Source organism: Platalea leucorodia, assembly GCF_965183815.1.
Source record: "Platalea leucorodia genome assembly, chromosome: 13".
Classification (NCBI taxonomy): Eukaryota; Metazoa; Chordata; class Aves; order Pelecaniformes; family Threskiornithidae; genus Platalea; species Platalea leucorodia.
In genome coordinates, this window is record NC_138835.1 from 9866662 (window position 1) to 9891192 (window position 24531).

The 24531-nt window shown below is 55.2% G+C and overlaps 1 protein-coding gene across 2 annotated transcripts in view; it reads left to right on the forward strand.

The window, feature by feature from the left end:
- Positions 1-2277: 2277 nt before the first annotated feature.
- Positions 2278-24531, forward strand: part of B4GALT5 (beta-1,4-galactosyltransferase 5) — a gene marked incomplete at its 5' end in the record, with an annotated part of 39325 nt that continues 17071 nt past the window's right edge. The window contains one exon of one of the 2 annotated variants that reach the window (XM_082325619.1): positions 2278-2404. In XM_082325619.1, the coding sequence (XP_082181745.1) occupies positions 2278-2404 (127 nt within the window). Of the gene's footprint in view, positions 2405-21155; positions 21216-24531 lie in introns of those variants that run through there. The other variant, XM_082325620.1, reaches the window with a different exon arrangement.

Consider the following 24531-nt stretch of genomic DNA (forward strand, 5'->3'; position numbering starts at 1 on the left):
GACGTGAGGCCGGCACTGGGCACCCGCAGCCCGCAGCCAGGCAGTCACCGTCTGGCTGGGTCGGAAGTTTGGATTGAGCAATGCCTCGTTCCCTGCCGGGGAGAGGCTCACCCCCCGGGGTGCGGAGGCAGTCGGGGACACACCGGGCACACCCTGGCAGATGGTCTGTCCCCGTCTCCCATGCCACAGCCCATCATTCCTGGAGGTGCCGCTGCCTTTGCTGCCCACCCTGCTCCGCAGCCCTGCTTCCCGCCCTGGGCCTGGAGTCCCTGCTTGGTTTTCTCAGCTCTATCTGTTGGTGAAATAAGGAATTACCTCTTCCTCCAGCCTCCCCCAAACAAAGTCTGAGTTACACAGATCCTGCAATCATAAATGAGGCAAAAAACACAGCTCTGTGGGCTGGACTGGGCCCCATCTGCTCTGCAGCTACTTCTCCCGGCTCCCCTGATGGGGATGGTGTTTCTTCTCTCCCATTTTTTCATTTTCAGGCATCTCCGTATCTCCTTCCAACTCCTCCTACACACAACGGAGGAACTGCCCACAAACATATGCAAAACTACTTAATTACTCTTTAACTGACTGGGCTGCTGATTGCTGCTGGTGCTAATTATTGCATTGACCGTGGCGACTTTGCCCCCTCTTCACTTCCCCCCATCTGTGCCCATCACCTCCTCTCAGGCTGCGCCTCCTCCCACGCAATGTCTGGGGGGCACCCAGCACTCGTCCAAACAGACCCCTGCTGCCTGGTGGGCTGGGGGAGGTCAGCCCTTGCTCTCCTGGTGTTGGCTGTCCCAGGTTCATTACTGGGCATCCCAAGACCGTAGCTGGGTGCCCTGAGCCCTTGCTGCATACCCTGGGCCATGGCTGGGTGTCCCAGGACCATGGCCAGGTGTCCCAGGACCATGGCCGGGTGCCTTGAGCCATTGCTGGGTGTCTTGGGGCCATTTCTGGGTGTTCCAGTAACATGACCGAGTGTCCCTGGACCACTGAGTGTCCTTGGACAATTGCTGGGTGCCCTGGGCCATTACTGAGTGTCTTGGGGCCATTGCAGGGTGTTCCAGGGCCATTGCCGGCTGCCCTGGGCCATTGCTGGGTGTCCTGGGGCTATTGCCCCATGTCCCTGGACCATCAGTCGTACCCCAGGACCACGACCAGGTGTCCTGAGGCCATTGCCTGGTGTCTCAGGACCATCAGTCGTGCCCTAGGTCCATGGCTGGGTGTCCTAATGTCATTGCTGGGTGTCCTAATGTCATTGCTGGGTGTCTGAGGACCATTGGCAGGTGTCCTAGGCCCATGGCTGGGTGTCCCAAGGCCATTGCTGGGTGTCCCAGGACCATCATCAGTGGTGCCCCAGGTCCATGGCTGGGTGTCCTAATGTCATTGCCAGGCATCCTAATGTCATTGCTGGGTGACCCAGGACTATTGCTGGGTGTCTGAGGACCATCGGCCGGTGTCCCAGGCCCATGAGTGGTGCCCCAGGCCCGTGGCCAGATGTCCCGAGGCCACTGCCCGGTGTCCCAGGCCCATGAGTGGTGCCCCAGGCCCATGGCCAGATGTCCCGAGGCCACTGCCCGGTGTCCCAGGCCCATGAGTGGTGCCCCAGGCCCGTGGCCAGATGTCCCGAGGCCACTGCCCGGTGTCCCAGGCCCATGAGTGGTGCCCCAGGCCCGTGGCCAGATGTCCCGAGGCCACTGCCCGGTGTCCCAGGCCCATGAGTGGTGCCCCAGGCCCGTGGCCAGATGTCCCGAGGCCACTGCCCGGTGTCCCAGGCCCATGAGTGGTGCCCCAGGCCCGTGGCCAGATGTCCCGAGGCCACTGCCCGGTGTCCCAGGCCCACGGCCGGGTGTCCCGAGGCCACTGCCCGGTGTCCCAGGCCCATGAGTGGTGCCCCAGGCCCACGGCCGGGCGCCCCAGGCCCACCAGCAGTGCCGCAGGGCCGCAGCCGGCGGCCCCGGGAGCGGGGCGGTCTCCCCCGAGGATCCCCGGGCGCCGCAGCAGCGGCGGCAGCGGCGGCGGCGGGAGTTTGCAGCCGGTCCCCGCGGCGCCCCGCCCCGCCCCGCCCCGCGCGCCCCGCCCCGCCCCGCCCCGCCCCGCCCCTCGCGCCCCGCGCGCCCGCCCCTCCCCGCCCCGTCCCGCCGCCGCTCATTCATGCGGCGGCGCTGGGCGCGGGCGGCGGCTCGGAGCGGCCCCGGCGCGGCGCCTTCCGCCGGGCCTCGGCGCATGTGAGCGGCGGCGGCGGTGCGGCGGCAGCGGCAGCAGGGCGGCGGCGCATCGGCCATGCGGTGGCCCCGCGGCCCCCGCGGCGCCTGGCGGCTGCTGCCCCGGCGCTCGCTGCTGGCCGCGCTCTTCCTCTTCTCGCTCTCTTCCTCCTTCCTCTACTTCGTCTATGTGGCGCCGGGCATCGGTAAGCGGCGGGCCGAGGCCCGGGGCGCGGGGCGGGGGCTGCGCCGTCTGCCGCTGGAAACGCTGAGTAATCCGCGCCCGCCCGGCCCGGGGGCCGCGGCATCCCCGGCGGCCGCTGCCCGGAGAGGGGCGGCCCGGGCCCGGCGCCCCCGGCTGCGGTGTCCCGGCGCTCGGCGCAGGGCAGCGCTTCTCCGCCTCCCGCCGGCGCCGGGGAGAGCCCGCAAACCGGGGGAGGGGGGAGCTTTCCCCGGGGCGGGGGGGGTGCTCGGGGCGGGCACAGGCGGGGGTGCCGGTCCCCGCTGCGTGGAGGGGCCCGCGGGAGCTGCCGGCCGCGCCCCGCGGGGCTTCCCCGGGCTCCGGGGCCGGAGCGGTGTCGCTGCCAGGGCCGAGCAGGGGGGCGGCGAGCCCGCTGCCTGCCGCCTGCCTGCCCGCTGCCTGCCGGAGAGTTTGTTTTGAAGTGGAGCGTTGTCCAAGTGTTTGTGGTCTAAACTCGCTCTCTGGTGGAAATCCTACTCTTGTTGTCAAGAGGGAGGGTGAGAGCTGTGTATTTTAGAAGGAGAGCGTACCCGTTCCTATCTTCTTTTTCATAGTGCGCTTCACAGGGGACTGGAGTAGCCGCGTACGAAAATGGCCAGCACCGTGTGCTGGTGCGTGCCTGCTCGCCGTCGTGCCTCGGAAAGCAGCTGTTGTCTTCGTACAGCGTATCTCATTCCTGCGAGGAGCCAAGGCTCGCGGTTTGGCCTTCAATTGGACTTTGACAACAATTAATTTTTAAAAACAATCCCTTTAAAAAAAGAAAATCTTGCAAATGGGAGTTTCTCCTTGAAATGTCATTGGCATTGCTCATGCCATCCCTAGCTCGGACACCCCAGGGAGACCTGCGTGTGCTTTTCAAGGTGGCTTCTGCAGGTTTTATTTACAGATGATGTCCCAGGGCTGCCACTGGGCTTTGGGAGCCTTTTGTGGGGCTAAGCAGGGGTTGGCTGGTGTGTGAAGCCCTGCTCCTGGGCCTCGTGTCCTGGGGGCAGCCTGGGTGAGGACACGCATCTAGGGCCTCCCCACCACGCTCCTCCCTGGCTCGGTGGCCCAGGGCTGTGCTGTCCCCATGGGCTGGCCGGTGGCCTCGGTGCTGCCGAGCCACTCTCTTGCCTCCGTTGGAGGACGATTTCACACTGGTGCTAACAGGTGGCGCAGCCGCCGCCTGCTCCCTCTATGAACGCAGCCTGACTCGGCCTGCTCGTGTGCTGTCGTGGGGCTGGCAGTTGTTTTACCAGATGCATCCTGCAGCCCTTCGCAGGGCAGGTGCAGGGGATGTCTTCTGTAAGAGCCGTGGCGTGGCTGTGGACGGGCATCTCTGGGCCCAGAGGGAATAGCTGTACAGTTTCAGAAGGAAACTTCTCTTATAAGGATGGTTTTGTTTCTTTTTTAGAGTTGTCTAATTCATTTTGTGCCCCTTCTGTGTGGTCACCAGTCCTAGAGGTGCTGGAAATGCTGTAGGGTATAAAATGCTGCTTAAAACCAGCTCTGTGCCCAGAGGCCTTTCCCTACGTGGACCGTGGATAACATGGTCACATCCCACCCCGTGTTCCCGCTATCTGTGATGCTGGAAGAGAAGGCAGAGAGGTGAAGGGTGGTACCCTGTCTCTACCCCTGTCTCTACTCCCTGTCTATCTACTCACATGGATGTCAGTGATGCTCTGAGTCATCTCCCCATCAGGTGACAGAAAATCTGCTTCCTCTTCCCCCCCCCTTCATCTTTCAGCCAAAAATGTTTCGGCATGAAAACCCAGCCCAGCATCCCTGGGGCAGCTGGGCTCATCCTCCCGGCACTTGGAGGGAGTTGTTTTCAGGCCAGAACAGTAAGGAGAAGCTTGAAAGAAAAGTCAGTGAGCTAGGACATGAGCAGAGCTGGGGATTTTAATAAATGGACCGTGTGGTGTGCGATGGAGAGATGCCGTCAGTGGGGTGTTCTGGGGGCCTTTGGCCTGCCCGCCGCCGTCTTGTGCAGTGGGGTAGGGCTGGGCTGGTTTTCTCTGGCTGCTGAAGGGCCTGAAGAAGCCTCTGCCCTAAAACTGTCCCTTGCCAGACATGTTGGGGAAGTGGCTGAAGAAGGACTTGCAGCTCATCGGCTAAACCATGGGCAGAGGAGTGATTAATCCATTCCTTGATTGTACCTTAATTAAAAAATCCAAATAAACAGGACCTGAAGCTGCAAGCGATCTTGAACCAGCTGGAGACTGGGCCTGGATGGGTTTTCATCTGCTCGGTGCTGCAGGCTTCTGAGAAGGGGCTTCTACAGCAAACCTCTGGTCATGGGGGTCAGTGGCCAGCGGTGCCAAGGCTGGAGCCAGCCTGCCCTGCTGGGGCAGCATCGGCCCCTCTGGGTTGGGAACGGCCCCGTGGTGGGATGGCAGCGAGGATCCGGGCATCCCTGTGGCAGGGCGTGCTGTCACCGTGGCAGAGGGCAGAGCTGCGCCGAGCCTGCCCCTCAGCCCCTGGTTTGAGAGGCAAAAAAGATTCATTGGCGTTGCTGAGGTTTGTTGTGTTCAAGCAGTTGTGCGCCAGTGCCGGGAGAAAACTGGGACAGTTGCACTTCTGGGTGCTGTCTCAGCGCATTGGTGTGGAGCTGGCACGCTTGCCGGCTCCCTTGCTGGGTGGGAAAGCTGGAAAACTGCTCCTGGTGCCCTTTGGGGATGGGGAAGGGGAGCCCAGCTTAGGCTTTGGGTTGCCTACCCTGGCGCTGGCCCGTTGCCCAGCCAGCCGTTGTGTTTGGCTCCTTGCAAGCGAGGTAATGCCAGCGTGCCCTCGGTCTGCTTGAGACGGAAGTGCAGGAAGAAATTAATGTTTACTGTCAGCAAATCACCCTGCTTGGTACCCATGGGGAGCCCAGAGCTTTTGGGGCTTATGTTTGCATTGTGTCCTGGTTTATGCAATGCCTGGGGTAGCTCCTCACTTCTGTCCTTCACCAAGGTTTCCTCCCACAGAACTGAAATTTTCTTGTGGCCTCAAGTTTGTGCAGAGCAATCCAATGTAAACAGCCAGCGCCGCCTCCTTCCCAGCGCTCGCATCCAATACCCGCGTGTCCTCCCCACCACACCACCCTAACAATTTACATCCCTGGGCTCCCAAAGCCACCTTGGAAATTAAATTGCCAGAGACCCAGCTGATGGCAGAAATACAGCAGGCTCCCCTTTTATTCAACGTCGTTCCCTGGCGTCTGCTTGCTTTTGTCCCTGCCGTGGCTGGGGTGATTATGTGGGTCTGTCTCATCGTGGCCATTGTGCACTGGATGAGGCAGCCGATTGTTCTGCTCCGCGGTGAGCTGGGGCCGAGGCACGGCGGGCCTGGTGGAGATGCAGTGGCTGGAGGCTCCAGGAGATGCTCTCGTGTCTGCACGGGTCCCCGCTGCCTGCCGGGGAAGCCCTGTGAGCAGCAGGTACGAGGTGATGCTTGTACAGGTGGGGAGGTTGCTTTTGCTCACTACCTTGCTTGGAGGTCTTGTGAGTGGCATCAGCAGGGTAAAGGGCTGCGAGGCAAACTGTGCTTTAATTATGTGCAATGGCACTGGCCTCGTCTTTGGAATAAGCAGAGCTTGGCATGGGGCGAACCGTTTTGTTCTGCTCTGGAATCCAGTGTGCATCTTGGCAGGTTTTTTTTGCAAGGCTCATTCCCGGCACTGAGGCTCTCGCCCTCCTGGGACAACTGCCCTGCGTGCCTCTTGCTTCTCCAGAGGGGATGTGCAGAAATGGGCTTGCCAGAGTTATTCTGTCCGTGCCCGGACCCTGGTGTTGGAGCAAAGGTCCTCCAAGGAGCTAAGCTACATTCCCTGAAAATGTCTTATCTTGCTGGTTTTGTGCTCTTTTAACAGAGCCTGTGAAATCAAGGGAATTCCTTCCTGCAACTGAAAACAGTGATGCTTTTACAAGCTGCTTGCACTGCCAGGTGCTGTTTCATCTTGATAACTCTCGCTGCAACAGTAGGAATTTCTCAGACCTTGGACTTGGTCCTCGTGGAGAGGGTGGCTGCTGCATGGCTGGGAGGAGGGAGGTGAGTGGCCTTCCCTGGTGCTCGGGTAGCTGCTCTTGGCTCTTCCCTTGTTGTCTCTCCAGATGTTGGAGCCTTTTTATTTTATTTTAATTTTTTTAAACTTAGCTCTGCACAGGAGTCTTGCTTGGTCGGATCTGATGTAGGAAAATAATGCAGAGAATTTAAATTATCGGGTGAAAGATTGTTAGCTTTGTGAGAGCGCTGCAATTCATTCTGGCTTTACTTCCTCAAAACTTACCAGAAATTGCTCCTGACTGGTTGTGCAGGGCACAAGGTAGCAGTGTTAGCCCTGAATTACATTTACGGCTCAAGAACTTGATTTCGATAGGCAGGAGTGCTTTGAAACGCTATTCGTCCACGCTGCGTTTCAGTGGACAGCGGAGCAGTACTGCGGAGACCACAGCTTCCGTTGTATGGCTCATTTGCTGCTTTGGTCCCATGCAAGAATATTATATGGCTGAACGTGACCGATCTGATTTGGTTATTTAATACATCAGCCTGGCAAATCTTAGCACAGAGGAGCTCCAGGGGTGAAAATGGCAAGAGATTTTGCTACCACCAGCTTGCCCCAGATTGAGAGGACCACGGTACTGTGGGAAGTGGTTGAGTTGCCCTTGGTGGTGAGGAACAGAGGAAAAGTGGTGGCTGTGGTCCCAGGAAGGTCCCAGGGCTGGTGAATCCGGGCGAGGGGAGCGGGGAGGTCGTGTGGGGGAGCGGGTAGCTGCTGCTTTTGCCTTCTGTGCACTTCTCACGGGGACGTGAGCAGGAGGAGCCTGGTCGGACGTGGTGGAGAGAGGCTGAAAGGGGATGGTGGTGCAGAGCCCCGAGCGAGGGGGCCAGGGATGCTGGCCGCAGCGGGGTGCCGGTGCCCAGCTCATCCACGAAGCACACCAGTGGGCCACGGTGGCCTTGGCTCGGCCAGGCAGAGGCTGGGTACAGGTGTCCTTTTGGGTTTGCCAGTGGCTTGCTGGGTGGCTGGGCACTGCTCGAGCAGGGACAGAAGCTGAAGGTGCAGCTTGGAATACAAAAACGAGGTTTGTGCTGTTGTAGTCCCGGCTTTCATCTTCTAGGTCTTCCCTCTGCAGTGTAAGGGAGTGTTGTATCTTACGATGAAGACACTGGCAGCACTGCCCTCCTTCACCCTCCTCTCTCCAAAAGATCTGCCAAGCAGCATTTCGCAACCTAAGGAAGGAACAGCCCAGTTCCTCAGTGTATCCCACTGAAGTTTTTGCAGTCATCAGATCTGACAGTGACTGGGGGTAATAAGAAATCCTCGAGTGTTTCTTGATAGGAGAACTTGAGCTCAGGATCTCTTGTGCTATGTGTGGAAGGAGACTGGTGGCAGCTGTGGGAAATAGCTCTTTTGGTAGCACTGCTTTCTTCCAGCAGTCTCCTAAAAGGCACACGTGGGCAGGAGAGCGGCTGCAGCCCTGCTTGCACAGAGCTGCTACTCTGCCAATGCACCCAAGGCGCTGGTGGTGCAGAGCATTGGTTGGAGACCACCTTTTGGTCAAGGCTAACAAATTACAGGGTTTCTTTGAGGGCAGGTGAATTACTAGGTTTTCCTTGCCTGTAAACACCCGTGTTGTCTGTCAGGCATGTCTGGTTTGGGTTATTTTGTTGGTGGCTCGCCAGGTGTTGCAACTGCAGAGAGTATGTGAAGAGTTCACGTTTCATCCATCTATCTCTGGAAGGCCTGGCTTGTGGAAGCTGATCAGCACTCACAAAAGCTTCCATGTACCAGTTCATTCCTGCAAATTAAATGCACCAAAACTTCAGTGATTTGCAATGGACCAAACCGTACAGCAAACCGTTAGTGCTGTCAGCCCAGACTTCAGGAGACCTGATCTTCATGGGATTGGGAAGCCGTGGAAGGCCAAGGCTTCAGCAGGTGCTCGGTCACTTCAGGTGGCTGCTGGCTGTGGTGGAGATAAGGGCTCTGACACTGCTGCTTTGTTTCCTGAGCTGATTGTCTGCCTCTTTTCCAGGTGGACTCATTAATTGCATTAACTCAGGCAGCGTCTGCTCTGCAGGGTACGATGAATGCCCTGGGGACCACTGGAGGGAATGGAGATGAGCAATGTGGGGAGCTGTATTTTTGCACTTGTCCCTATTTGAATGCTGTTACTGTTGGTGGATTTTAATATCCAAGCAGTGCACGGAGTCTTTAAATGCTTAATTTTATTGAAACTTCTGGGGAACCTCACAAGGGTGGCATCGGTGACCCTCAACTGGTGGTGCTGGCTGGGGCCGATGGGCTGTTGGCTGGGTAAGGCTCTGTAGAGCCCTCTGCTCTCCCTGTGGCAGCACCAAGGGATAAATAGTCTGGAAGAGAAACTGGTACGCAGCTATACAGAGCGAGAAAATCTTTCCCTGAACAGCTTTATTTTTAAGGCATCATTGTCACAATAAAATGTGTGTTTACTTTGACAAAAGCTTTGCTGGGTTATTTTAGTAAAGTTTATTTTCATACTGGCTTTTCCTTCTCCTTTGCATTTGGACTGTTCTGACCGTGGTTTTGTCTGACAGCATTTTGAATACTGGTGCGCTAGGATGGTTGATGTGTGTGTGGAGGTTTTCTAGCACTTGCTCTGAATACTGTGGGTATTAGTCCTGTTTTGAGAGATGGAGCAGAAAATGTATAGTGGACTGTGCTGTTGAAAGGCAGAAAAAAAAACCCCCAAATCAGAAATTTTTGAGATGTTTATGTGTGTGTTTTTTTGGAGAACATGAAATTGAGAACATTAAAAATGCCAGGGCTTTTAGCATTACTCTGGAGCTGCTATTATTTTGAAAGGAAAGGTAGACTGAAAAGCTGAGGGGTGATGTCAGTGCCCGGCAGGAAAACTGCTCCCGGCCATCCTCATCTGCTCCTTGGAAGGGTCCCAGGGGTGACGGAGGGACAGCACGTGTAACCCCCGTCTCGGTGGGCAGCGTCCTCGTGGGCGCAGCTATGGTGCGGAGTGTGACGGGCAGGGCGGTGGTGCCCTTTTTCCCTTGCAAAAGAAATTTTCTGGGGTTTGCTGGTCTTGCTCAAACCTAAAGTGAAGTAGCAGGCTGTTGTGCCTGGGGGGCAGGCAGGTTTGTGGGATCCCTTGTGCTCTGTAGTGACTGCAGGTATTTTGTATAAAGCCACAAGCTTTAGTGCACTTTATTTGACACTTTGTTTTTCCAAGGCATGTAAATATTACTTCAGGGGTGCAAGAAGCTCAGTTTGAGCTCCTACCTCACTCCTGGCTACACGGGGGAGGCGAGGGGGGTTAGCGCTTGCTTGGGCTGGGCTTTAGCTGAATGCATGTGGCCATGTTGTGCATGACTTCCTGAAGTTCGTTTTTCTAGGTTTTTGGTTTTGAGGCCCCAAACCAACGGGCTCTTACCTTTGCAAGCCTGCAGTTGTATGTGGCATCCCCAGGCTGGCATGAACCCCACCAGAGCCCTTGCCCCACGCGCGGGTCGCATCCCCGGGCCCCTCTGAAGAGCCCTTGCAGCAGAGGGGACCCCAGCCGGGGTGCCCGTCCCTGTCCCCCCGGCTCTTGCTGCAGGGGAAAGCCTGCTTCCAGGGGATGTATGTTCAAATAGCACCACAGGTTTTTTCTCTGGGTTGTATCTCAGTTTCCCTGCTTGATGGGAGCTTGCTGTGTTAGCAAACTGCGATTTTCCTGCCCCAATGAGTGGGGGCACGGCTGTGCAATGCTTGCTTGGGCTTTGGGCTCCCAGCCTGCTGCAGGAGGGCTGCGTGTGAGACAGCACCCGCAAAGCTGTTCCTTCCCTGTGCCTTTCTAATCTGAAAGGTAAAGATTGGGAAATACTTCTGTATGGAGGATGCCACTGCACACGTAATAGAAGAAAGCAAATACAGGCAAAAAACCCGTTGCACAGCTGTAGGTTGGGCTGTGGTATAAGCAGTCTTCAGCCAGTGTTTGTTTGCATATCTAGGGAATTTTATGGCAAAATAATTGATCTGTTTTACTTGAATGCTATTGCCATACAAACAATCAAAGGAACCTCTCGAATCCTGGCACTGCATTAGCCACCTCCTTCGCTTTGGAGAGGCTGGGGACCAAGCTGTGCTGAAACTTTAAATATGCTGATACGCTGCCAAAAGGCTCCTGTGCAGGGATCAGAGGGTTACCCTGCAACAAGGAGGACAAGCTGGCGGAGGTCTGTGTGATGCCGGCGATAGGGGAGCATGCACTCTTAAATTGTGGTGTCTCCCCTCAGCAGCAGGTTGGGAGAGGCCATGTCTTGAGCAAGGATTTTGGATGGAAAATGGTGAAGATGGCTATGTGAATGCTAACGTTTATAAAGTGCCTCTGAAAAAAAGGTACAAAGCATACAGAATAAAAGAGGAAAGCAAACACTGCAGTGCACCAGGTAGTCAAGTGCTAACTGATGTGTTTCTTTTTTTTTTTTTTTCCCTCGCCTACCTGGCAGGAAAAGGAAAGCGTTTCAGTGCCGTTCCTGCCTTTCACGCCCTCTGCGTCAGTGGACGTGCTGGCAGGAGGCTGCCAGCTGCGGCGCGGGAGCCTTGGGCATGCTGTGCAACGGCTGCCCTTGCTAAAATAACCATGGCGATGGTGTGTCTGGGGCTCTGCCTGGGCTGGGGGGCTGCCTGGGGTGGGATGCAAAGGGGGTCGGAGTCGGCAAGTGATGCACAGACCACAGGTAAATAAACAGTCTAAAATGGCTGTATTCCATGGCAGGAAAGCCCAGAGCTGTCGCAGATTGAAACTGGTGTGAGCCATGCCCAAGGCGTGTGGTGTTTCCTGCACTAGGGCTGCAGCAACCTGCTCTGAGGGAGAAAATAGTGGATATTAAGTTCCTATGGGCAAATGCGGGGTTCCCTTGGAGCTGGGGACCCCACGGAGCGGCACAGGGTGGCCCCCGGCCGCAGCAGCCCTGCGAGCACAGCAACTCCTGCAGGAGTGTGAAATGCTTCCACACATGCAGCTCGCTCTTATTCTGCAGTCATATTTTTTTTTTTCCCCTCAGTGTTTTTCCAACTCATGTCTTGCTGCCAGAGTCCATATTAATAATGCATGACTTTTTTTTTTTTTTATGGTGCTTCCTTCCCGGCATCCCTTTCAGCTGCTGAGTCAGAGAAGATTGTTACAGCAGCAACCTCTGAAGTGGTGAAATGCCCCTGCAATGCTCAACTGCTGTCATTTATCATCCCGGCTCCTCTGCGGGCAGCCCTTTCCCTTGCCCGGCTCTGGGTGAGGATACCAATGCTAAAAGGCTGATTCCTGCTATGCCAGCTGGTGACTGGCAAGATCTGCTCTGCTGAGCCTTCCTGGCTAGTATTTGATTAAAGCAGATACTGCCTCTGTTGGCTGCTTTTTTTTTGGTTTTGAAATCCTGTGAAGTTTTTTTCCTGATCTGCCTGAGACTGTGCTTTGGGAGTGTGCCCAAGGCTTCCCCCCCCCGTGCTCCCCCTGAGATCTATGCCTGGGCTTTTTAAGGTAATTGAGATGACAGAAGCCACATAACGTGTTAACATGGTTAAATTAACTCAAAATCCGTCCAGCGGCTGTTGAAACGTGCCTGGCTGCTGCGGGAAGCCTCGGAGCTGCTGATGCAGCACGGAGCAGGGATTTGCAGGGCTCCTGCCTCCAGGTTGGGATCAGCCCCGGGGGGGGATCACTTCCCCATGGAGCTTGTCCCCACCTGCTGGGTCTGAAACCTGGAGAGAAATAGGGAGCAAGAGTGTTTTTCAGGGAATTTGTTGTCTAATGACTCAATAAATACACTGTAATCTCAGGAGCAGATCTCTCCTGTCCCACATCCTAGCGTGATTTTCTGTTTGGGTGGAAGCGGCCGCAGGGTGAATCGCTGGTGGGGAGCGGGGTCACGCAGCCTCAGGCTGGGAAGGAGCATCCTTGGGGCTGGGAAACAGCATCCTCGTAGTCCTCCCCTGCTCGGTGTTCTGCCTCTGTGTGCTTTGAAAGACTCACCTGCAAATTTATAGTTATCCCAGAGCCAAGCAGGAGAGGAGCGGGGCTTGCCCGGGGAAGGAGGGTTTCTTTTTGCCAACTTCCCAAACTGCCTCGTCCCCCCCATGTCCCGCTGTTGGGGACAGCACCAGCACGTGTGCACCCGCGCTGGCGTCTGCGCTGGGAAGTGCGGGGAGGCAGCCTGGGACCTGGGAGGGAAGTGGTGCTGCTTTTCCTTCTCACGGCTGGTGAGAGCTGACCGGAGCAGCCAGACGGCGATGCCGCCCTTGGGAGCGGGGCGTGCGTGTGAGGCTGACCCTGGCTGCACGCCTCCATCTCACCCAGAGCCAGGCTCTTGCCTGTCCGGCAGCAGGGATAGTCGCCCTTGTCGTGGCATGCTTCCCACTCGGCACCCAGGCCTTTCTGCTAAGGCTCTACAAATGCTGTGCTACTGATTTATTCCTCCCAAGGAAGGCGAAGCATGATCGATATGGTGTGAAATTCCCCCAAAGCTGCAGCACATCCTCCTTCCATGCTGCAGCCTGGCTCCCTTGCTCAGGGTCAGTGTTTCTCTTGCCGTGGATTTTTTTTTTTTTTTTCAGGGCTTTGCTGGCTGTTGGGTGCCCACTGCCCTGGCTGCAGGGTGAGCCCAAAGCACCCCACCTGTGCTCTCCAACAGGGAGGGGGCAAGCTCTTTCTGTGGGTGGCTTTTGCCCATTATGGAGGGAGGCTTTGCAGAAGGATCCCATGAACTTCTGTGCCTTGAAATCGTATGGGCTTGCTGGAGTGGTGGTGGCAAGCAGTGTGCCTTCTTGCTGCGATCACCAGCTTCCCCAGTACTTCTGCCTGTCTGGGATGTGCCCCCGACAGGTACCTTTGTGGTGCAGGCAGCCCCGATTGCCTGGTGGCGAAATGCAATGCCACCCACAACTAGTGAGACGAGTGACTTGCTTCTCAGCTAACAAGATTTACGTGGATTATGCTATGTATTTAATCAGGGGCTAAGCTCATTGCCTTATTTGAAATGGATCAAAGCCCTTGAAAATGCTGGCCTGGAGACGAGCTATTGAGTGAGAATGTTATTCAGCTGTGTTTCTGTGTGGCCAGGCTTGCTTTCGAAGAAGCTGGGTAGTTCAGCAGGCAGATTTCAGACCGCAGCAGTGACCAGATGGGAAAAGTTTTGAAGCGATGAGGAGGTAGGAGCGTGTGAATGTTGTTAGTCATTCAGCATCTCGGAGGATTTGGGGAAAAAAGGCTTCCTTTTCTAGCTTTCAGTTTGCAACCATGTTTCCAGATATATAAAACTCCATACTAGCAGGTAAGGGCGATACTCTGGCATTTGGCAGTCAGGCTTTCACCTTCTAAAAAAGAAGCTGTGGCTTTTGTGTGAGCTTGCGTGGCTCTGCAGCAGGGACCAGATTCTCCAGCACTTTCACAGGGAGCCCTGCAGGCCCCTGCAGCAGCCATCAGCAGCGCTGGAGCTCACAAGGGTCTTGTCTCCCCTTGTCCTGGTCCCTGCAGCAGCTTTGTTGTGGGATCCCACAGGACTTTGGCTGTGACAGCGGAGGAGCTCATGCTGGTTGCAGAGGAATAAAGCAGATGATGCTCCTTACTGCTCTTTTAGCCTAGAGGCACTCGCTCCTTGCTCTGGCCTTTGCTGTGCTGGAGGCACACGGTGCGGTGGGAGCCCACGTCTTGCAGCAAGAGCAGCTCTCCCCGTTTCCTGGGGTAGCAGGTTGCCGGCCACGGGGCTCCTGTGCAGCTCAGCACGGGCAGGCACTGCTCTGCCCGCAGCTTGCCGTGGCACGAGGCAAGGAGGTGCCTGGCCCCCTGCTCGCACCCCGGCAGCGTGAGCGGTGCGCGGGGCAGGAGGGGCCCGGGTGGTAGACCAGGCAGAAGGAAGCATCGCTCTAAGCAGATATTGAAGCAAGTTTAAAATGATTTTCCGGTTGAGAGCTGTTGCACTTGCCAGGGTCTGCTTGGAGTGGTAGGGCAAGGGCGTCCAAGGGGCACGGCTATCTCTTTCTTGCAAGATTGGAGTTTTTTGCTGAGAGGTGTGTTGGTGCTCATGGGTGCCCTGTCCCCATGTCCGTGGTCGGTGTGCTGCGAGCACACCCAGTGCTGCTTCACCTGCATGCAGTGAGCTGTCCCAACTTAGCCGAGCGAGCTGCTGAAAATACACCAGCTATTCAAATCACCTTTCCTCTTTCTTAAAAAGAGAAGTTTATTCCAGTAACCATCTTCCGTCTTGATACCATTCAACATAAGAAGGGCAACCGCAGCTCACAGCTCTCCCACTCCATGGACGTGACTGTCTGCACTGCCTGCAGAACAGAAAATACCACATGGCTTGTCTGGAGGAGTCGGGGCTGGGGGACAGATACTGGCAACTTGTGCTTTGAGGTAAAGCAAACTGTGCAGTTCTCACGCAGCAGCAGGTGCCGGTGCTCCCCGCAGCATCGCTGCTCCTTCCCCTTCACTTAAAGCAGTGCTGGGGCTTTGCAAACTTCTCTCCCCTCCCATTCTCAGACCTCCTTGTGTTTTTGCCTTGCTGCATGCTGCAGCAGAGATAACACTATGGTAAAGGCAGGGAGATAAGTTCAGCCGTGTCCCCTCTGTGCTGCGGGTGTGGGGGTCCCTTGCCCCCAAAGGATGTGGCCTGAGCCCTCGCGTGGGGCTGGCTGAGCTTCATGTGTGACAGCCAGGTGCAAAGTGTTCTCGTGTTCAGTTTATTGCGAATCAAACCTGCAAATGAGGCTTTGCCTCAATTCTCCTCCAGCCCAAGCCCCTTGTGCATCCTCCTGCCCTAACTTGCATTTATAATTACAGGCAAGGATTGGTCAAGCATCCTTTTGTGTTTCAGAGGCCTTGGCAGGCTTGCTAGCTTGCATTCATCCTGTCATCACTGGCTTTCTGGTGTCTTGGGTTGTATCAAATGGTCTTACAGTTTCTAGGCCACAGCAGTGGGGTGTCTGCTGGTACCTGGCCCTGTTAAGCAGCTCCAGGCTTGCTGCTTCTGTGCATTGGGTTGGGAAGGGCCGTAGGGTAGGAGCAGATGGAGGGAGCTGTGCCAGGGGGGCTGCCCAGCTTCAGGGTGCTCTAGGTTAACCCTGCTTTCACCTAATTAAAAAAAAAAAACCCACCAGTCAACATAGTAATTGTCTCGTTTGCTGCTGCGTTGCAGAAAGCTGATAGCAAAGCAGGGCTCACAGCGGGTGCTGACACCAGCCCTTTCCCCCTGCGCTGCCCTCCCCCAGCTGCTGTCCCCTGCCCTGCCTTGGGCTGCAGCCGCTGTGTCCCTGGGCTGTGCTGGGGGCACAGCGGGTTCCTGGTCGTGGCCAGGGCTCTCGGTGTCGCTTGCATTTGATGGGTACCAAAACTGTGCAGGTGGAAGTTCCCATGTGAGGCTTGTGTCCTTCCATCCCGGTGCGGCAGCGGGCTCCTGGAGTCGGGGCTGGGGGAGCTCCCCTGCCAGCTCGGCTCCTGAGCCTGCAAAAGGGCTAAAAACCAGCATTGATGGAAGAGGACTCCGCTACAGTCAGCGAAAGGGTGTATTTGCAGATGAACAACCTGTATTAAATTTCTCTGCTGTTTCCCATCTTTGCATCTGGGGCACTGCATCTGCACCTGGCTCGGGAGTGGGTCAGAAATCCCCCAAATTGCAGGATGCTGCTGAAGAGCTTCGTGGCATTTGTAGGGCTGTGTCTGCAAAGCACTGCCAAGGGCTCGGCCGAGAGGAGGATGGGGGGAGCAGAGGAGGATGGTGTTTAGCTGTAATACCTTGGAGAAGCAAACATGACGTGGACAAATCGGATAACTTGAGTGGATAAATTGGTGTAATCTAAAATCTCGTTATCCAGTGTGGAGGGAAAGGCTGGTGCCTTAGCTGGAAGGAGGGTGGGCTGCTGCATCGCTGGAGGCTGGTGCCATGCTGGGTGGGTTGGAGGGGCTGGTGTGGGCAGGGTCTGTGGGACGCCAGCCCCGATCAGCTCCTTCCCCACGGCCCCTTGGGGCTGCCCTGGCCTGGCGGGGCCCTGGCCTCGCCTCCTGCCCAGCTCGTTTCTGCAGCCCTCCCAAACCTGGGGGTGTCTGCAATAGCCAGCCCTGCCCGTTTGAAGGGAGAAGATGTTCACAGAGGGAGAGGAGAAGGTTGTTAAGCCCCTGACGAAGCTGCCTTTGCTTCCAGCCGTCCTGCATGGGGTCTGCTGGCGCCTGCCAAGGCGATGCCGTGCTGCCCCGTGCCCGAGACCACCAGGGAGCTGCTCTGGTGCATCTTCATGAGATGCACATCGAGATACGTGGTGTTCTGGTGCATTTTTTTAGGATGCAAAGGAAACATGCCATCCCTAAGACCTCATAGCACACTTGATGCACTTGTGAGTTTAACTTTCCAGTAGTGCTGTGGGGAATGGAGGCCAAGGAGGTTCTTAAATGGGAGCTGGGTGTGAGAGGGGATAGAAATGGGAAGCTGGTACCTCTGGGCTCTGTGTACGGTCACAGGGAGTTGCTTGGGTAAGGGCAGGGAAGCCCATGCCGGGGTCACAGCTTCAGCTGAGCACAGGGACTTCCCTCTGTGTGTCTGAGACTGAGGGCAGGGAGATGCCACAGGTCTGGCACTGCCTCCGTGCAGGAGGTGGCCAACATTTGCTTTTAGTCGTCATATTTCTGAGCCATCCCACCCTCCCTGTTTGCAAGCCAAGCATCCCCTTGGGCTGCGGTGTCTCACCCTGCCTCTTTCCTGGGATTTGGTGGTGCAGGAAGGTGCCAGCATGCTCCCGGTGTTCCCAGAGCCCACCCTTGTGCTGTGGTGGCAAAGCACCGAGCTGCTCCCCAGCTCCCACTCTGCCTTGCTCTTGCCCACCCAGGTCCTGTTTGCAGGCTGCGGTGGGGGCTGGCGCAGCCTCTGGGTGCTGTGTGCCCACACCAGCCCCCGTGGATGGGCTCCCGGAGCCGCCATGTCTAAACCCTGCTCCTGAACCCAAACCAAGGGATGTGCCCACCCATTAGAAATTAATTTCCCTCCTCGTTTGCGAGTGCTGCCTCCTTATCCCAAGGAGTTTGTGCAGTAGGCAGGCTGGGGCAGTGCAGGCCGAGCTGGGCATGGCGGGGGATGCATCCCCCGTGGGGCTGAGGAAGGCTGCTAACCCCGGGGAGCGCTGGCCTCCTGTTGCCAGTGTGTTTATCTTTTCCAAGGTAGCCAAATGTCTGAGTCTTAACTTGTTTGCAGAGCTTGACTTCTGGGCGCAGGCAGGCTGGAATTGATTAGTTTTTTTTTTTTTTTTCCCCTGCCCTGTTGCTCATATCAATGAGCGAGTGGTCAGATCCCTCGGTAAACACGCAAGTCTCTTAAAGAAACTGCTGCTGCTGTGTGTGAGGAGCTTAAAGGTGTTTCTGAGGGGGAGGAGTGGAAGGGAGGGGGTTTGTGCTATCTTCAACGTGCCCTCGCGTGTGCTCGTCCCTCTCCAGGGCTGCGAGGAGGGCTGACACAGAACTTTGGCTTGAAAATCCCCGAGCAATTGCAGAGCCATTGCATAGGTGAGGGGTAGTGACTTGGGGCGGGAGGAGACAGTGACGGCCGCCTCCTGCCTGCGACGGGATGGGCAGGGTGCTGTGTGCCCTGTGCCGCTGGGAGGCTGCGGGCGGCCGGGCTCGGTGCCCAGGGCCCCATCCCTGCAGCCTGCTGACGGGCAAGCTGCACCAGCAGCTGAAATGCTGAACTTGCACTGGGTTTTTCCCCTGTTCACATAAACCCAGCAAAACCTGGTGGGGTGGGAGTCTGGGGACCACAAACTTCCCATCCCTTGTGGTCGGCAATGTCCCCGTTGCCCCGTGATGGATCCTGAACCCTGGTTACAGCTTGAGGCTGCGGATGCTCTTATCCCTTGCTGAGCTCACTCACTTAATAGCCTTGTTTCTGCTTATCTAGGATTAATATGTAACTTAATGGTAGGTAGTGCGTTAGGCACAATTCTGCAAGTGTCGTGCTTGTGGTAAAGGGCGGTGTGAATCTGGTTTCTGATGCCAGGGCGCTTTATTCCGCCCCCCCCTTTCCCGTGATAAGGTTTAGAGTTTTCTTATGACTGGCGCCGGGGCGGCAGCGCTGTTAGCAAATGTTTGTCGTGGCTGAGCAGGAGGGACGAGTCAGCAGAGGGTGGGAGAGGAGGAGGATGATCCTGGGAGAAGCCACGGGGCATGGCGCTTCCCTGTACTGACCTCCCCGGAAAGGGGTCTGGCATGTGCTGAGGTCTGGTCCCGAAGCGCATGGCAGAGGTCTGTGGTGCGGGTGATGGAGACAAGGGTTTTTCCATTTTCCCATATTCAAGGCATCCCAAACTGCTTCTGGTGCCATTGTTTTTCTGCTGACACCGAGGAAGGCGTCACACAGGTGGTGATGCGATGTGTAGTCTCTTAGTTAAGTGCTAAATAATTTCATAGGTAGAGGGATGAATTATTTCCAATGAAGTCATTCCTTACTCTGATAATGGAATTGGTTAATTTATTTACAGCAGCTGTATTACCAGTTTGCTTGTCAGGCAGAAGAAAACCATATCAAAAATGTTATGTATTCCAAGGCTACATGGCTTACAACAAAGCTAATAAATGTCTTAGGACGTCAGAGTTCTTACAAAATCCCATAGGTAATGGTTTGTATGCTGGAACTTGAAAGTTGCATCCTCCTTCTGATAGCTTTTTTTTTTTGTCCTATAAAAACACAGCAGCTGTACCGACTGTTTGCAGCGCAGTCTTTAATTATTGCAGACAAGAACAACTCTGTAATCGTACTGCGGAGGCCAAGCTGCTGTGGGTCTTAATGGTACTCTGTGGTGAAAGTACCCTTGGCAGGGAGCTCTGAGCTGCTGCCTTTTAAAATCTCGGACAACAATAATCCCACGTGATTGAAGAATTTCAGCTTGGAGAATTTTTTAGGAGTTGAAAGGGCTGACAGGCTCTCCAGCAGACGAGCCAGGCTGAGGCGTAGCGTGGAGCTGTGGCAGTGCTCCTTCCCTGGCAGCTGAAAGGGCTGCTTTCCCAGGACCTGGCAATGTATGGAAAAGAAACCACAACAGGGACAGTCTTGGGGTATTGCTACAGAGGGATCTCTCCTTAGATGCAGTCTCCACGGTGCAAATCATGCTGCAAGGCAGCCTTTATGCTTTCAGGGCTGAAGCAGTTGCAGGATACTTTATTTTCACTAGCAGGTACTGACCGCAGTATTGCAGTGTGTGCTGCTGGCTCTGGGGTTTTAGCACCAGCAAGGAGTCGAAACACCCAGCGTCAGGTCAGACGAGAGCCTGTGGCTTCTGGTGGTGGACGCTGCCCTGCTGCTAGGAGTAGTCATCGTGGTGCTGGGGCATTACCAGGCTAAACGTGTTAGTACGGGCTGAGGGTTGCACTCTGCGCCCTGCCGTGCACCTCCCCTGGGGTGGTTCGTGGCGAGTGTCCCCACCAGCACGCCCTGCCCTGCCGAGCTCAGAGACACGAAGCAGCCAGCGGCTTGGCATAGGCAAGCCCACCGCCGGGCCGAAAAATCTCTGCCTTGGGTTTTGCCATTCCAATAGCAAGAAGTGGTCCCCTGGGGCGTGTGCATCAGGGGCTAACTAGGCAGGGAGCAGGACTTTCCCCACGCTAATTTTTTCCAGAGATGAAGATGTAAATAAGAGCTGGACCATGCTTTAGCCATAAATGGCAGTGGAAGATGTACCGCTGAATTGAGGGAAGAATGAATGCCGTCCTGGATGCTGTAACCACAGATCCTGCGCCTGCATTTAAGCATGACAACTGGGAGGGCGTATTGTTTCATGCGTGTTAACTGGGATGGTCCAGCCTGGTGTAAGAGGCAAGCCACTGACCAGAAACATCTTGGACCCCTGTTTGGAACAGCTCAGTTGCAGCAAACATGAGGCTGTACATGTGATAACCCTTTTTGTTCAGCCATGCTGAACTGGTAAAACATGCTTGAAAAATCAGGTCTTTGTCTGGTTTTTTGGGAATATCCTAAACAACGGTCCCATTCTCTCTTCCTCCATCAAAGTCAGGGTGTTAAAGCTTCAGACAGTGCAGCTTGTACGGTGTGAACTGAGTCGGTAAATCCAGGACTCTCAAGTTGTTTTTATCTTGACAATTTTGTACTCTCCAATGGGTATCGTTAATCTCCTCATTTGGAAGACTAACAAATCAGTGATTCAAAATCTATTTAAATGGTGTGTGATGTATATAGAAATTTTAAATCCAAATCCAACCTGTCGTCTGTTCTCTGCTGTGGTCTGGCTCTATTCTAGATTGCTTCAGCTGGTGAAGGACAGCCCCAATGAAAACTCCCTATTGAATGCGTTTCCTGGGCAGCACCACCCCACATGTCCTCTTTTTCCTGCACGTCCTAAGGCTCTTGTTTGATGAGTAGGGTGCCTGGGTTGGTGGGGGGGTTGCCTGCAGTAAAGGATTTCCTTTGTTTCCTGCAGCCGTGCTGATTCCCATGACCCGGGAGACAAGGAGCTGTCCCGAGCAGCCCATATCCTTCCCTGCCCTCCTGCTTCAGGGGCAGCGCTGGGGCGTATCTGCCTGTTCTCCCTCTCCCTTGCTTGCCCAAGCGCTCACTTAATTCTTATTTACTGTTTTTTTTTTTTTTAACCGAAGCTCTCCCTCTGTTTCCTCATCCTGATCCTACATGAGCATTGGGCTTAGGCGTCAGGATTCCTGCTGCTTCGAGATGGTGTCCAGGACGCAGGAATTTCCACTACTTTGTCTCCTAATGAACCTAAGGAACAAACGCTGAACTGTAAACGTTTGCTGTCGGTAGCCAGCAGCAGCTGGAGAGTGCTGCCAGCCAGAGAGGTTAGCAACCATTTCACTCCACCTGCTGAAGAGCCTTTTATTGCACGTTTAACTGTGCGGTGCCCACAAGTGCCCAGTGAGTGCTGTGCTTTTATGCTCTGCGGGCAGCTGATGCTCTTTTTCTCCTTGGAAGCGGCTGCGCTGACCCTGGCGAAGGGAGGCAAGGTGGGGAGGGCAGGCTGGCCGTAGGTGGGGAGAGCTGCCCGTCGTTGCGAAGAGGGAGGGATGGAAAATAAACAGGAGATGCAGTCATGTGCAATTGCATCTCCTGAACGGCAATTAAAGTAGGAGAGTCTGAATCTCGCTAGGAAGGGTAATATTTAACTTGGGCAAACGCTTGTTATGCTCTATGCTCCAGCCTGTACATGTCACTACGCCCTTCCTCGGGAAGAGGAATTGCAGCGGAGCCCGGGAGTTGAGCTGCTCTTAGGATTGCAAAGCCCTGTGTGATCTTAGAGCTATCCTCAGCGTTATTGCCCTGGTGGATGGGTAAACTGTGCCCTCTGGTTTCCCCACCATGGAGTCGGGTGCTGTGTGTGCTGGTGCTGGGCTGCTCGCTGCCCCAGTGGGTGTGACTGCACCTGGGCACCCCGGGGCTTAATCTCACCGTCAGCCCTGGCTGCTGCTGGGGTTCAGGGCTCCTTCCACGGGTGCTTTGGTGCTGTAAATGAAGGGAATGAACTCCGTGAGTTCCCTTGGCCTTCCGAGTTTTCCCATGTGTGCAGAGCATGTCGTGCTCCTCTTGCTGGGTATCCTAAAATCGGTGCAGTGTTCTTCAAAGTGAGCTGCACAAACACCTTAGCTCAGTCAGCTGTGGGATTGCAACTGAAAGTTGCCATCTTAAATGCGTACGTTAAAAACTTAGGGACTATTAGAATAATCTGAATTTTCGTCTCCCTTGCTGAAGCCTCCCCAGGGTCATTTTTCTCTAAGACAGTTCAGATGCAAATTCCCCACATTCAGGTTTTGGTCAAGCATCACTGCAATCTCCCATCTAGCCCACTTGCTTCATGCACGTGCAGGCTGCGAACTTGCCAATTTTGGGGACGGGTGGTTTGTAATTACCAGCTCAGTGCTGCTGCTGCACTGTTAATTCTTAGACCACTTATCAAATTATTCTTTGCTGTGCTATTTATGGGCAAAGGACTAAGTAACAGTGATGGCATTAATATTAAATTCTCTAAAACTAATAGGAATCTCTTATTTAATTGTTCTGGCACTCTGTATCTGGGGAATACAGTGCCACTGGAAGGCTAATAGAGACAGAGGTCTCATGGTGTATTAGCGATGGGATGCTGCTAAATTTCCTAGTTGGGGTGTTTACAAGTTAAGACTACTGTAACTGCCTATCTGTTCCTTGGAGGCTTAGTTTGATTAAACCCCTTTGTATTGCTAATGCTCGCGGAGCTGAATTGATGCTGGGGATCTGCTGGGAGAGCTTAACAAAAGGCTTAATGTAGACAGGACTCTGCTGGTTTTGCCGTCTCTGAGCCCCACGGGAGGTGTTCGCAGCGGGCAGGTTCTCCCAGCCCTGGCAGGGTGCTGGGGGTGACCTGAGCACCCATCCCTGCTGCCTGCGGGACCTTCACCCCTCTGGAGTTTCTGTTGCATCTCCCACATGCAGGCATCCCGCAGGCTCTGCTGGGTGCTTCGTACCTGCTCCGAACATCTGGCAAAGTGGTTCATTCAGCAGCAGTTTCCCTGGTTGTACGTTGATTTATGACTGTGTTGGTTGAGATGTGTGCTCCCGGGGCGGGGCAGGGGCTCGCGGTGGCTGCCCTTGCCGGGACGAGCTCCAGAGCGCTGGGTGCCGGCAGGAGAAGGCTGCACGTTGCAGTGAGACCGTGATAAACTCACAAACAGCCCCTCTGCACTTCTGCAGCGCTGATGGACTAATGAACCAGGAAAAATGCTGAATGTGACAGCCCTAAATCTCAAAGCAGAGGAAGACCGGCTCCTTCCTCAGGAAAGCCTGGCTGCCGTGCTGGGTGCTGATACTGCTGCAGGCATGTAGGGCTGCTGTGAACCGCCTGGCCCCTCTTCCTGACCCCAGCCCTGGTGGCTGTCTCTCCCATCATGGGCCTTGGGGTCCCGCACCGTCCCCCGTGCCGGGGGATGCTGGAGGAAGGTCCTTTCCGCAGGTGGCGGAAGCGTGTTGGGGTCAGGAGCAAGATGTGTCAGGTCTCGTCCCTTCCTGTGTCGGTAGCTGCTGTGGATCATGCTCAGACCTCTTCTGAATCAACTCCCAAGCTGCAAATTACCCTGCTGCCTCTTCTAGTACATATCATCATGGTGGAATTAATTTTCCATGAGAGAGTCAGCTGTTTCTTGATTAGAAGTGCTCCGAAAATACCAACAGAGAAATGATTACAGGAAGCCTTCAGCACTCATTTATATAATTGGACTTTACCTCCCTGGTTGAAGTTGTTGCATCTACTCCTGGCTTGGATGAGCACTTGCCCTCCCTGTTGCTTGTGAGCAGGGAGGTCGGGGTGCAGCATCCCGAGGGGTGCACCGGCCCTGGGGTGCAGCTGTGTGCCTCTGCTCCAGCTGGTGGCAAGCTGTAGGTCTGATATCCTGATTTCCACGTGTTTAAATCCCAGTGGGGTTGACTCCTCCTTTAACGAACTAACAAGAATAATCTTAAGGCAGTCATTTGGGCAAATGGATTTTTAAATTTTGCTCATTTTCTGTTTAGGTGGTGAGGGTCTGCTGGAGATTTGTAGGAAAAGGGGCATCTTCCCCCCCCCCCCGCTGACAGCAGCTAAAATCCCTCTCCTGTCCTTGTCTTGCTGCTCAGCGGCCGTAGCCGGGCTGTTATCGCTTGCGTGTATGTGGTCTGAAGTGCTGCGTGCTCAAATGGAATAAAGGCAGAAGGCCAATGTAATGTTCAAGATCATCCTATGTGATTAGATTAGCAATATCTCACAACACAGAGAATTGCTTTCTGGCTGAACCCCGGTTCAGGCTGAGCGTGCGTGTGTGCCTGTTCCTCCCCTGGCAGAGGGCAGCGGCGGGGATGCTCGGCATCTCCTTCCTCCGCTGGTGGTGGCTCCGGCACTATGGCTCTGGGAAATGCTGCCTCTCGGGTAGGGGGGCCCTGGGCTCTGTAGGGTCAGCCAGGTCAGGCTTAATAAATTTAAAATGTGGCCAAATTGCTCATCAAAAGCAAAGTAAACTGAGGAGTGAGGTTTGAGTTTGGTACAGCGATTCCCAAATGTCGGGCCAGACCCAGCCGTGGCCACAGCGGCCCCATGGAGCTAATTTAAGAACCGCGTGGGTATGGAGAGTAGAATGTTTTCAATAATGTGTCTTA